Here is a 10,669-nt window from a genome sequence, read left to right on the forward strand (position 1 = left end):
TGGTTATCAGTCTGCCACTAACCCCCAATGTTGGAGGGGGGGGGGGGGTTACTACAGCCTGCCACTGCCCATGAATGTTAAGGGGAGTTAATACAGCCTGCCTCTGATCATCAATGTTGGGAAGATATTACAGCCTGCCACTGACCATCAATGCGGGTAATCATATCCAGTGATGAGGGAGCGAGGGCGGGGCTGAGCCTCACTGGGTGTGTCAATAGACGCACACAGTGTGGCTTGGGATCGAGATCACACAAGTGCACCCCTAGCAAGCGGCTCACTAGGAGGGTACTCAGCAGGAGGGAGGAGCCAGAAACGACTTTGGGGGACCCCAGAAGATTAGGATCGGGCTGCTCTGTGCAAAACCATTGCACAGAGCAGGTAAGTACAATGGGGCAGATCCACAGAGCGAGTACGCCGGCGTATCTACTGATACGCCGGCGTACTTTCAAATTACCCGCGTCGTATCTTTGGTTTGAATCCTCAAATCAAGATACAACGGCATCTGGGTTAGATCCGACAGGTATACGTCCTCGTACGCCTTCGGATCTAAGATGCAATACTTTGGCGTCCGCTGGGTGGAGTTCACGTTGTTTTCCACGTCGGGTATGCAAATTGGCTATTTCCGTCGATCCACGAACGTACGAGCGACCGGCGCATTTTTTTACAGCGTCTCTATTTTCCCTTCTTGTGTCCAAAACGTTCACTTGGAAACCAAAGTAGTAGCTGTCCCATCAGATAATATCAACACTAACTGAAAAAAGGTTGCGAAAATTTGCACACCAACGTGAATCTTTTTTTGAGTCACTTCCTGTTAGAGGGTATAACACGGGAGTGCGCTCGCAAGCTAACCCGGGGAGGAGCCGAGACAGCCGCCCCAGAACAGCAGGGTCGGGGCCACTCTGTGCAAAATGAACTGCATAGTGGAGGTACATATAACATGTTTGTTTTATAAAAAAAAAAAAAAAAAAAAAATGAACCTATACAACCCCTTTAAAGCTGTTTATTTATTATTTAATGAAGAAGGAACCGGTCCGGTAAAAAAAAAAAAATTAAAAGTCAGCAGCTGCTAACACTGTAGCTGCTGACTTTTAATAAGGACACTTACCTGTCCTTGATGCCGGCGATGTCGGCCCCCGCTGAGGCCGATCCTCGATCTTGGCAGCTCCAGGCGCCGCCATCCACAGTAAGGGAAACCGGCAGTGAAGCCATGTGCTTCTACATTGATTTCTAATGGGGAATTACAGTACTGTGCAAAACTTTTAGGCAGGTATGAAGAAATGCTGTAAAGTTTTTTTTTCATCAATTTACAAAATGCAAAGTGAGCGAACAGATGAAAAAACGAAATCAAAACAATTTGGTTTGACTACCCTTTGGCTTCAAATCGGTATCAATTTATACACTTTGTTAAGTTATGCAAAGTCAGGGATTTTTTAGGATTAGAGTCAAGTGTATGATTAACCTATTATACCAAGCAGATTCTAATGACCATCAATTTCATATGCAAGTTGAAACACAGTCACTAACTGAAACAGAATTAGCTGTATAGAAGGCTTTAAACTGGATGAGGAACATCCAAACTCTGCTACCAAGGTGAGGTTGTGGAAGACAGTTTCATGTCACAGGTCATACACCATGGCAAGACTTAATACAGCAACAATACACCAGGTAGTTCTCCCAGGCAAAGATTTTAAACCAGACTGTGGTTTCAAGACATGCTGTTAAAGCTCATTTAAAGAAGCACAAAGAAACGGGCAACAATGAGGACAATACATGCAGTGGTGGATCAAGGAAACTTAATCCAGCTTATGAAAGACTCATCATGCTTACTTCCCTTTGACATTGGAAGATAGCCAACAATACCATCAGCACAGAACTGGTGAAATCCAGTGGAACTCGGGTACATCCATCTACTGTCCATAGAAGAAGATTGTCCAGAAATTGTCTTCATTAAAGACTTGTGGGTAAAAAGCCATACCTCTGACGTGGAAACTAGGTTAAGCGAATCAACTATGCACAATAACACAGGAACGGGGGTGCTGAAAAATGGCTACATGTGCTCTGGACTGAGTAGTCAAAATTTGAAATATTTGGCTGCAGCAGGAGGCAGTTTGTTCACCAAAGGGTTGGACAGTGATACAAAAAGGAATGTCTGCTACCATCAGGGAAGTGTGGGATTGGCCCCAAATTTATTCTGCAGCAGGAGGACTCCAAACATACAGCCAATGTCATTAACCGCTTAAGCCCCGGACCATTTTGCAGCTAAATGCCCAGGCCAGGTTTTGCGATTCGGGACTGCGTCGCTTTAACAGACAATTGCGCGGTCGTGCGACGTGGCTCCCAAACAAAATTGGCGTCCTTTTTTCCCCACAAATAGAGCTTTCTTTTGGTGGTATTTGATCACCTCTGCGGTTTTTATTTTTTGCGCTATAAACAAAAATAGAGCGACAATTTTGAAAAAAATTCAATATTTTTTACTTTTTGCTATAATAAAAATCCCCCAAAAACATATAGAACATTTTTTTTCCCTCAGTTTAGGCCGATACGTATTCTTCTACCTATTTTTGGTAAAAAAAAATCGCAATAAGCGTTTATCGATTGGTTTGCGCAAGATTTATAGTGTTTACAAAATAGGGGATAGTTTTATTGCATTTTTATTAATTTTTTTTTTTTACTACTATTGGCGGCAATCGGTGATTTTTTTCGTGACTGCGACATTATGGCGGACACTTCGGACAATTTTGACACATTTTTGGGACCATTGTCATTTTCACAGCAAAAAATGCATTTAAATTGCATTGTTTGTTGTGAAAATGACAGTTGCAGTTTGGGAGTTAAACACAGGGGGCGCTGTAGGAGTTAAGGATCACTGTGTGTGTGTTTACAACTGTAGGGGGGTGTGGCTGTAGGATGGACGTCATCGATCGAGTCTCCCTATATAAGGGATCACTCGATCGATGCGCCGCCACAGTGAAGCACGGGGAAGCCGTGTTTACATACGGCTCTCCCCGTTCTTCAGCTCCGTGGAGCGATCGCGACGGAGCGGCTATAAACGAATAGCCGCGCCGTCGTCCCGGATCGCTCCCCGAGGGATCCCGCCTGCCGCACGCAGCGGAGGGGGCCCCGATCGGACCCCCCACCCGCTAGAAGGCAAGGGCGTATATATACGCCCTTCTGCCTGTCCGTGCCATTGTGCGGACGTATATAGGCGTGCGGCGGGCGTTAAGTGGTTAAGAACTATTACTACATATTCTGTGCTGTTAGTTTGGAAATAAACAATTTACAAGGCCCATTATGATCTTTTTTTAATTCTTCTTCTTCATTAGTTAATTGGTACTTTTAGGCTGGGTTCACACCATTGCCGGATCCGTAGCACAGCAGGGGTCCGGTGCGTGCTGGTTCAACGCTTCAGGTCTGATTTCAGCCCAAACTAAAAAAGGCACACTTTTTTTCAGTAAATCGCACTGGACCTGCTGTGGCGATATGTGAGCCGGCTCCATAGAGAGCCAGTCACATTCTCCTGCTATGCGAATTCCCGCATCCAATTTGCATAGATGTGAACCCAGCCTTAGGCATCCCTACTGACTATGGATACATGTCTTGGGGCCTCCTATCTGTAATCTGTTTATTCTGTCTTTATAACTTCAACTTTGCCGCTTTGAAGAGTTTGTTACCAAATAGTTTCAGGATGTTTTAAAAAATATGGGCATGCTTTACTGGGTGGGGCTAACAATGTGGGAGTGATTTAATGGCTGTGGCTACACATGTGGATATGCTTTTGTAGGTGGATTTAAAGTGAGTGTGGCCTTTTGGGTGTCCTTGGATTTCATTCGTAAAAATCTGGTCACTTTACAGCTATCGGTACATAAATGTCAATGGGTCAACATTTGATGATATCAATTATTCTTGATCAGTGACATATATAGACAGTATATTGCCACTTTAAAAACAAACTATTTGAGGCTTTTTCATGCCGTTCATTATGCCGCGTGCACACGACCGTTTTTTGGGTTGTAAAAAATGACGTTTTTAAGGGTCTAGAAAAAAAAAATGTTTTTTTTTCAACCCGATCATTAAAGCGGCCTTGGGTACACACGAAAGTGAAAAAAAAATGCTCTAGCAAAGCGCGGTGACGTACAACGCGTACGACGGCACTATAAAGGGGAAGCTCCATGAGGATGGCGCCACCCTTTGGGCAGCTTTTGCTGATTTCGTGTTAGTAAAAGACGATTTGCGCTTTTCAGTCTGTTACAACGTGATGAATGTGCTTATTACTCCATTACGACCGCTAGTTTTACCAGAACGAACGCTCCAGTCTCATAACTTGCTTCTGAGCATGCGTGTTTTTTTCACGCTGTTAAAGCCCACACACGACCATTTTTTTACGTGTGTACGCGGCATGACTCCTTTTTTAAATCTGCATGGCCTCTTGCTAAGAAAATACAATATCCATCTTTATCAGGAACTAACGAACCTTAATGAAGTTCTTTTTCACCAGCACCAACTAACACAGTATAACGGCATGGGCAGGCTGATCGATCAGCTTGGGTGCAACCAGCCTGCTGGGTTTTACCTGCGAGTACTGCTAGCGGCTGCTATAGCCACTAGCAATAATCACTGTCTTCTCCCATCCTGGCAGGATGGCTCCCCCCGGAGAAGACAATGGCTCCTCAGGAGGGATTCCTGCTCCATGTATGGCCGGCCTAAATCTCATGCCACAGCTAATAAACCAGTTACAGTACTAATCTCTATACAGATACGTAGCATAAAAGAGGACTCCTCATTCTGATCACCTGGACTCCAATGTAACTTTGCCAACTTGGCTGTTCTTGTCTTTTTGGCCCGTATTCAATAGTGCAGAGTGCAAAGGCATTTTAACTCCTGACCATGGCAAAAAAATGTGTTGTAATGCTTAAAGAATTTGCTATAGAAGGTTAGTTTATTTCAAGTGACTGCTCCTTGCAATTATTGTAATGTTTCTACACTTGCATTAGTAAAGGTCATCAGAAAATATCCAATTGCTCAAAACCCCAGCACATTTTCAGTAACAGTTGAGAGCACTTGAGGTTGTTACAAAAACCTCCAACAAGGCAGAGTACCCTTTCTCCTAATGATAATCTACAATATTATACAGTTACTTATATCTTGTGCACAGCATACAAGTCTATGTTACACTTCTATTTAATCTGCATTAGTAGTCCTCCCAATGTCATATAGTAAGCATGAATGAGGGGTACAGTGAAACACACGTTTTTCAACTAAATGAAATGCAAATATGATGACCTACCTGATAAAGATAATCTTCAAATACAAAATAATAATCATCATTGCTGGCTGTCAGTTTGACATCCTATTAAAAAGGACAAGGAAAACAAGAAGTCAGAGTAATAGGTTCCTATTGCAACGTAGATTAATATCTTTAGGGGAAAAATAAAATGTAAACACCACAATCATGTTTCAAAAGATTCTAATAACATACTACTAGATTCAGCAACTGGAATATTCATTTCATATTACAATTAGGTGTCCATGCAAAAATTCCAGTTCTTTTGCCAGAAAAAAAAAAACACTGATTTAGAGCATTTTTGTACAGGTGTTTAGGAACATTTAGCTTGTTTTTTTTTTTTCTGCCAGAAAACTGCTTTCAAAAAAATGCAAAACAGAAGTTTTTTTTTCTTCTGCCTCTAAATGCTGGGTTCAAAATAGGACTCTAAATGTCCTAATGTGCATGGACATACAGGATAAAATTGAGTTGCTTCTGCAGGCAAAATGCTAAACTCCCCTAGAAGCAGCATTTTTTAAGCCCAGTGTGCATGGACCCGAAGGGGGAGATTTACTAAAACTGGAGCACTCAGAATCTGGTGGAAGTGTGCATGGTTCCAATCATCTTCTAAACTCAACTCATTCAATTAAGCTTTGACAATAAAACCTGGAAGCCGATTGGTCTCTATGCAGAGCTGCACACAATTTTTGCACATTCCAGTTTTATTAAAGCGGGAGTTCACCCGAAAAAATGTTTTTAACATTAGATTGATGCTCATTTTGTCAAGGGGAATCGGGTGTTTTTTTTTTAAATCAAAGCAGTACTTACCGTTTTAGAGATAGATCTTCTCCGCCGCTTCCGGGTATGGTCTTCGGGACTGGGCGTTCCTATTTGATTGACAGGCTTCCGATGGTCGCATACATCGCGTCACGAGTAGCCGAAAGAAGCCTAACGTCGGTGCGGCTCTATACGGCGCCTGCGCACCGACGTTTGGCTACTTTCGGAAAATCGTGACGCGATGTATGTGACCGTCGGAAGCCTGTCGGAAGCCTGTCAATCAAATAGGAACGCCCAGTCCCGCAGCCCATACCCGGAAGCGGCGGAGAAGATCGCTCGCTAAAACGGTAAGTACTGCTTCGATTTTAAAAAAACTAGCCGATTCCCCTAGACAAAATGAGCATCAATCTAATGTTAAAAATTAAGTTTTCGGGTGAACCTCCACTTTAAAAGAGAAGTATGGGTTAAAAAAATGTTTTAGATTCTTACTTACCTCAGTGGATACTTACCGATGCTCCATCTGTCCCCCGCCTGTCTGTGCACTGAGAACCGAGCCACCGAACACCACCGATAGCTCAGTTCTCACAGATCTCCGAGCAGTGGAGGGGCGGGGAGAGGCCATCTTAGCGGCTCACTGAGACTGCCAATCAGGGCAGCTGGCGGTTTCCAGACTTGGAAGTCGTGATGACGCGCTGCCCCAACTGATGGCAGTGACGTCAGAAGGGAGCGGACTTCAGACCGCTCTCCGCTGAAAACGGGTCACAGGAGTGCAAAACGAATTGCACTCCTGTGACCCTGAGGAGAAGCCAAGCCTAAAAAGCTCAGGCTGGACTTCTCCTTTAAATGTGTTACCCTAAAACACAGCTCACCTTGGTGAATTTAACTATTTGCTAGCCTATATACAGTAAAACCTTGGTTTGAGTGCAACTTGGTTTGAGAGCGATGTCTTGATATAAAAGTAGCGTTAAGTCACAACGGAGTATAAAAAAGAAGAGAGGTGCCTCTAAGTGTAGCAATACAGTTACATTTAATGAAGGTAATACATTTAGAAACTCACATGGTTGATGATTAAAAAACAGGCACATCTAAAGTATGCAGGCATCTGGGGTAAAGCTGACCACATCCTCCTCACCGCCATTGACGTCGTCCCTTCCACACTGCGCTCCACAAGCGGGTCAAGCCTCGCTTTCAGATCGCTCTACTGCAGGGGAGTCTTCCCATTCACGATTGCAGACTGACAGTGGTGAGAGCCGGCGTTTTGTGGGAAGGGTCTATGAGGACAGCTTTACCCCTGATGCCTGCATACTTAGATGTGCCTCTTTTAATCATTAATCATGTGAGTTACTAAATGTTGTACCTTCATTAAATGTAACAATATTGCTACACTTAGAGGCGCCTCTCTTCTCCTCTATACTTTCTAGCTCCTGCTGGATTTTGCTTCTACTCCCCTTGTGGAGGCTTCCATTTGTGGATGGACATTTTATGGTTACACATTGTTATAATCTTTTTATATGGACTATAAACTGAAGGACTAATGAATAAATGGTTGTGGAACGAATCATTTGCGTTTCCACTATTTCTTATGGGGAAATTTGCTTTGATATACAAATGCTTTGGATTACAAGCATGCTTCCGGAACAAATTATGCTTGCAATCCAAGGTTTTACTGTATATATTCTGGTAGTTTGTATTACAATAAAGGCTGTAAATCCCTTTTACACTAACAGATTGGATGAGCATGGACAAGCGAGTACGGTAAGTGATGATTACATCACTCACCCTCTCCATTGAAAAACATTTAGCTTTAAAAAAATTAAGGATGAACGTTTAATGCTGATTCGTATAAAACATATTAAAATACAGCAATGACAGACACATAAGCCGAAGAGTATTTAGTATGCATCATAGAACGGCGTTCAGTTCCATTACTTCTAAGACTAAGCTCATCTAGCCACTTCTCTTGCCTATGGAGGCCCAGATTCAATTACCATATGCTTTACATTCATAAGTGGCGTCTTGAAAGAAATAACATGTTGTGCTTCAGGGCTAAGAAGACAACTTTTATTCTAGACTGTAATGTATTCAAACTGTTGTCTTGAATATCCTTGCAATTACCACCATAAAGTTTAGAGTTAGAGAAGAAGCATGGCAGAAAAAATAAGCATAGTTACTGTAAAAGTCTGAAGAGAACAAGAAAAAAAAAGGAAATCAAATTAAAGTGCACTGGAGAAAAAGTCAGACCACAAAAGGAGAAATGTAAGCTAGGGGAGATAGGTTCTGTTCTCAGTTATGACGTTTTTTAGGGCTTTTCAAATGATAAATACTAGGGTTGTCCCGATACCACTTTTTTAAGACCGAGTACAAGTACCGATACTTTTTTTCCAAGTACTCGCCGATACCCAATACCGATACTTTTTTTTTCAATGTCATGTGGCAGTTTGACAGATGGGGACTGACAGGTGGCTGGCACTGAAATGCTGTGAAAAACACTGAAGCTATAAAAAAAAAAAAAAAAATGCTGCAACGCCCATCTTGGTACACCCTGCACTCAGCTGCAGTAAGCAGCAGCAGATATCTTGTTACACCCAGCCTGAGCTATATGGGCTGGGTGTAACAAGATGTCTGCTGCTGCTTACTGCAGCTGAGTGCAGGGTGTACCAAGATGAGCGTAGGGACGTTCGGCCGCTGACAGCGACTGAATGTGTCACCGATCCTGATGCAGCTGCGCCCTACACCCCTGCCAGCTTACCAAGTTTAACTGCAGGTGAGGACTCTCTCTCCTCCCGCCGACTCCGTCCACCAACTGTGCCCGCCCTCTCCAGCCAGACTCGGCCCGCATTTCCTTTCACAGACTCTGCCCACCAGGGGCGTACCTAGAGCATTTTGCACCCGCCAAACACCCCCCCCCCCACGATAAAATGTAAAAACACCTCACTGTGCCCCCTGCACACCCCTGTATCCTTCAATATATCGTTGTCACTACTGTGTACCCCTCTCCACAACTGCACCTCTAAGACCCCTTTACACAACACCCTGCATCACTGCACCCCTTTACATTACACAGCTCCCTGCATCACTGGACCCCTTTACATTACACAGCACCCTGCATCACTGGACCCCTTTACATTACACAGACACCCCCCCCCAACAGTTTTGGACCCCCAGCATGTTACGCAGACCCCTCCTCCTACAGTGCAGACCCTCCCCCCTACAATACAGGACCCCCCCACAATACAGGCACCCCCCCACCACAACACAGGCACCCCCCCACCACAATACAGGCACCCCCCCTACAATACAGGTACCCCCCCTACCAGATCATTAATGCTGTGCACCTCGGCTCAGATCATTAGTGTGCCGTGCACGAAGGAGGGGGAGGCGGCTTAGGTCTCGGCTGTGACTGCCTCACAGTCACACAGCCAAGCAGACCAATCAGAGCTGCGGCTGGGTCCCGGGTGTGCCGACGCACCCGTTTTACTGTCACGGCGGCGGCGGCTGCTGCCGACATGCCACCCGCTGTCTCCGCACTAGTCCTCTTCAGTCGCGGAGAGGGGTTGTCGTCCTGACACCCCCGCCCCATAGTTAGTAGTCCCTGCTGCCCGCCCTCCCAAGCCACTGACTCCTCCGGCCACTCTACAATAAAAAAAAAAAGTATCGGTGAAGCATCGGGAGCATTTGCGCGAGTACAAGTACTCGCGCAAATGCTCTGCATCTGTCCCGATACCGATACTAGTATCGGTATCTGGACAACCCTAATAAATATGGCGGCAGGTCGACTCCCCTGCGCGAGAGCTCGTAGCTATACGCCGGCTCTCGAAGCGACCACTAGGGGCGCGTGCGCCCCCCACTCGTCCCCGACTCCCGTGCATGTGCCCGGCGGGCGCGATCGCCACCGGGCACCCGCGATTTCTCGTTGCAGAGCGAGGACCGGGAGCTGTGTGTGTAAATGCCCTGTCAGTGGCATTTTTATAGCAATCCAATGCATTTTTATAGCACTGATCACTATAAAAATGCCAATGGTTCCAAAAATGTGTCCAAAGTGTCCGCCACAATGTCGCAGTACCGAAAAAAAAAACCGCTGATCGCCGCAATTACTAGTAGAAAAAAAATGTAATAAAAATGCCATAAAACTACCCCCTATTTTGTAAACGCTAAAACTTTTGCGCAAACCAATCAATAAACGTTTATTGCGATTTTTTTTTTTACGAAAAATATATAGAAGAATACGTATCGGCCTAAACTGAGGAAAAAAACATTTTTTTTATATATTTTTGGGGGATATTTATTATAGCAAAAAGTTAAAAATATTATTTTTTTTCAAAATTGTCGCTCTATTTTTGTTTATAGCGCAAAAACTAAAAACTGCAGAGGTGATCAAATACCACCAAAAGAAAGCTCTATTTGTGGGGGGAAAAAAACAATTTTGTTTGGGAGCCACGTCGCACGACCGCGCAATTGTCAGTTAAAGCGACGCAGTGCCGAACCGCAAAAAGTGCTCTGGTCTTTGACCAGCAATATGGTCCGGGGGTTAAGTGGTTAAACAGAAAGCCATGTGAACCTCAAAGCCATTTGTCCCTAGCCCACTTATTATTTTTAACCACTTAAGACCTGAACCATTATGCAGGTAAAGGA

The 10,669-nt window shown here is 44.4% G+C and overlaps 1 protein-coding gene across 1 annotated transcript in view; it reads right to left on the bottom strand.

Moving 5' to 3' along the window:
• Window positions 1–10,669, bottom strand: part of TBC1D19 (TBC1 domain family member 19) — a 217,393-nt gene that overhangs the window by 71,029 nt on the left and 135,695 nt on the right. The window contains exon 13 of the mRNA XM_040335157.1: window positions 5,285–5,347. Within this exon, the coding sequence (XP_040191091.1) occupies window positions 5,285–5,347 (63 nt within the window). The remainder of the gene's footprint in view (window positions 1–5,284; window positions 5,348–10,669) is intronic.

The sequence above is a fragment of the Rana temporaria genome, chromosome 1 (assembly GCF_905171775.1).
Source record: "Rana temporaria chromosome 1, aRanTem1.1, whole genome shotgun sequence".
NCBI classification, from domain to species: Eukaryota; Metazoa; Chordata; class Amphibia; order Anura; family Ranidae; genus Rana; species Rana temporaria.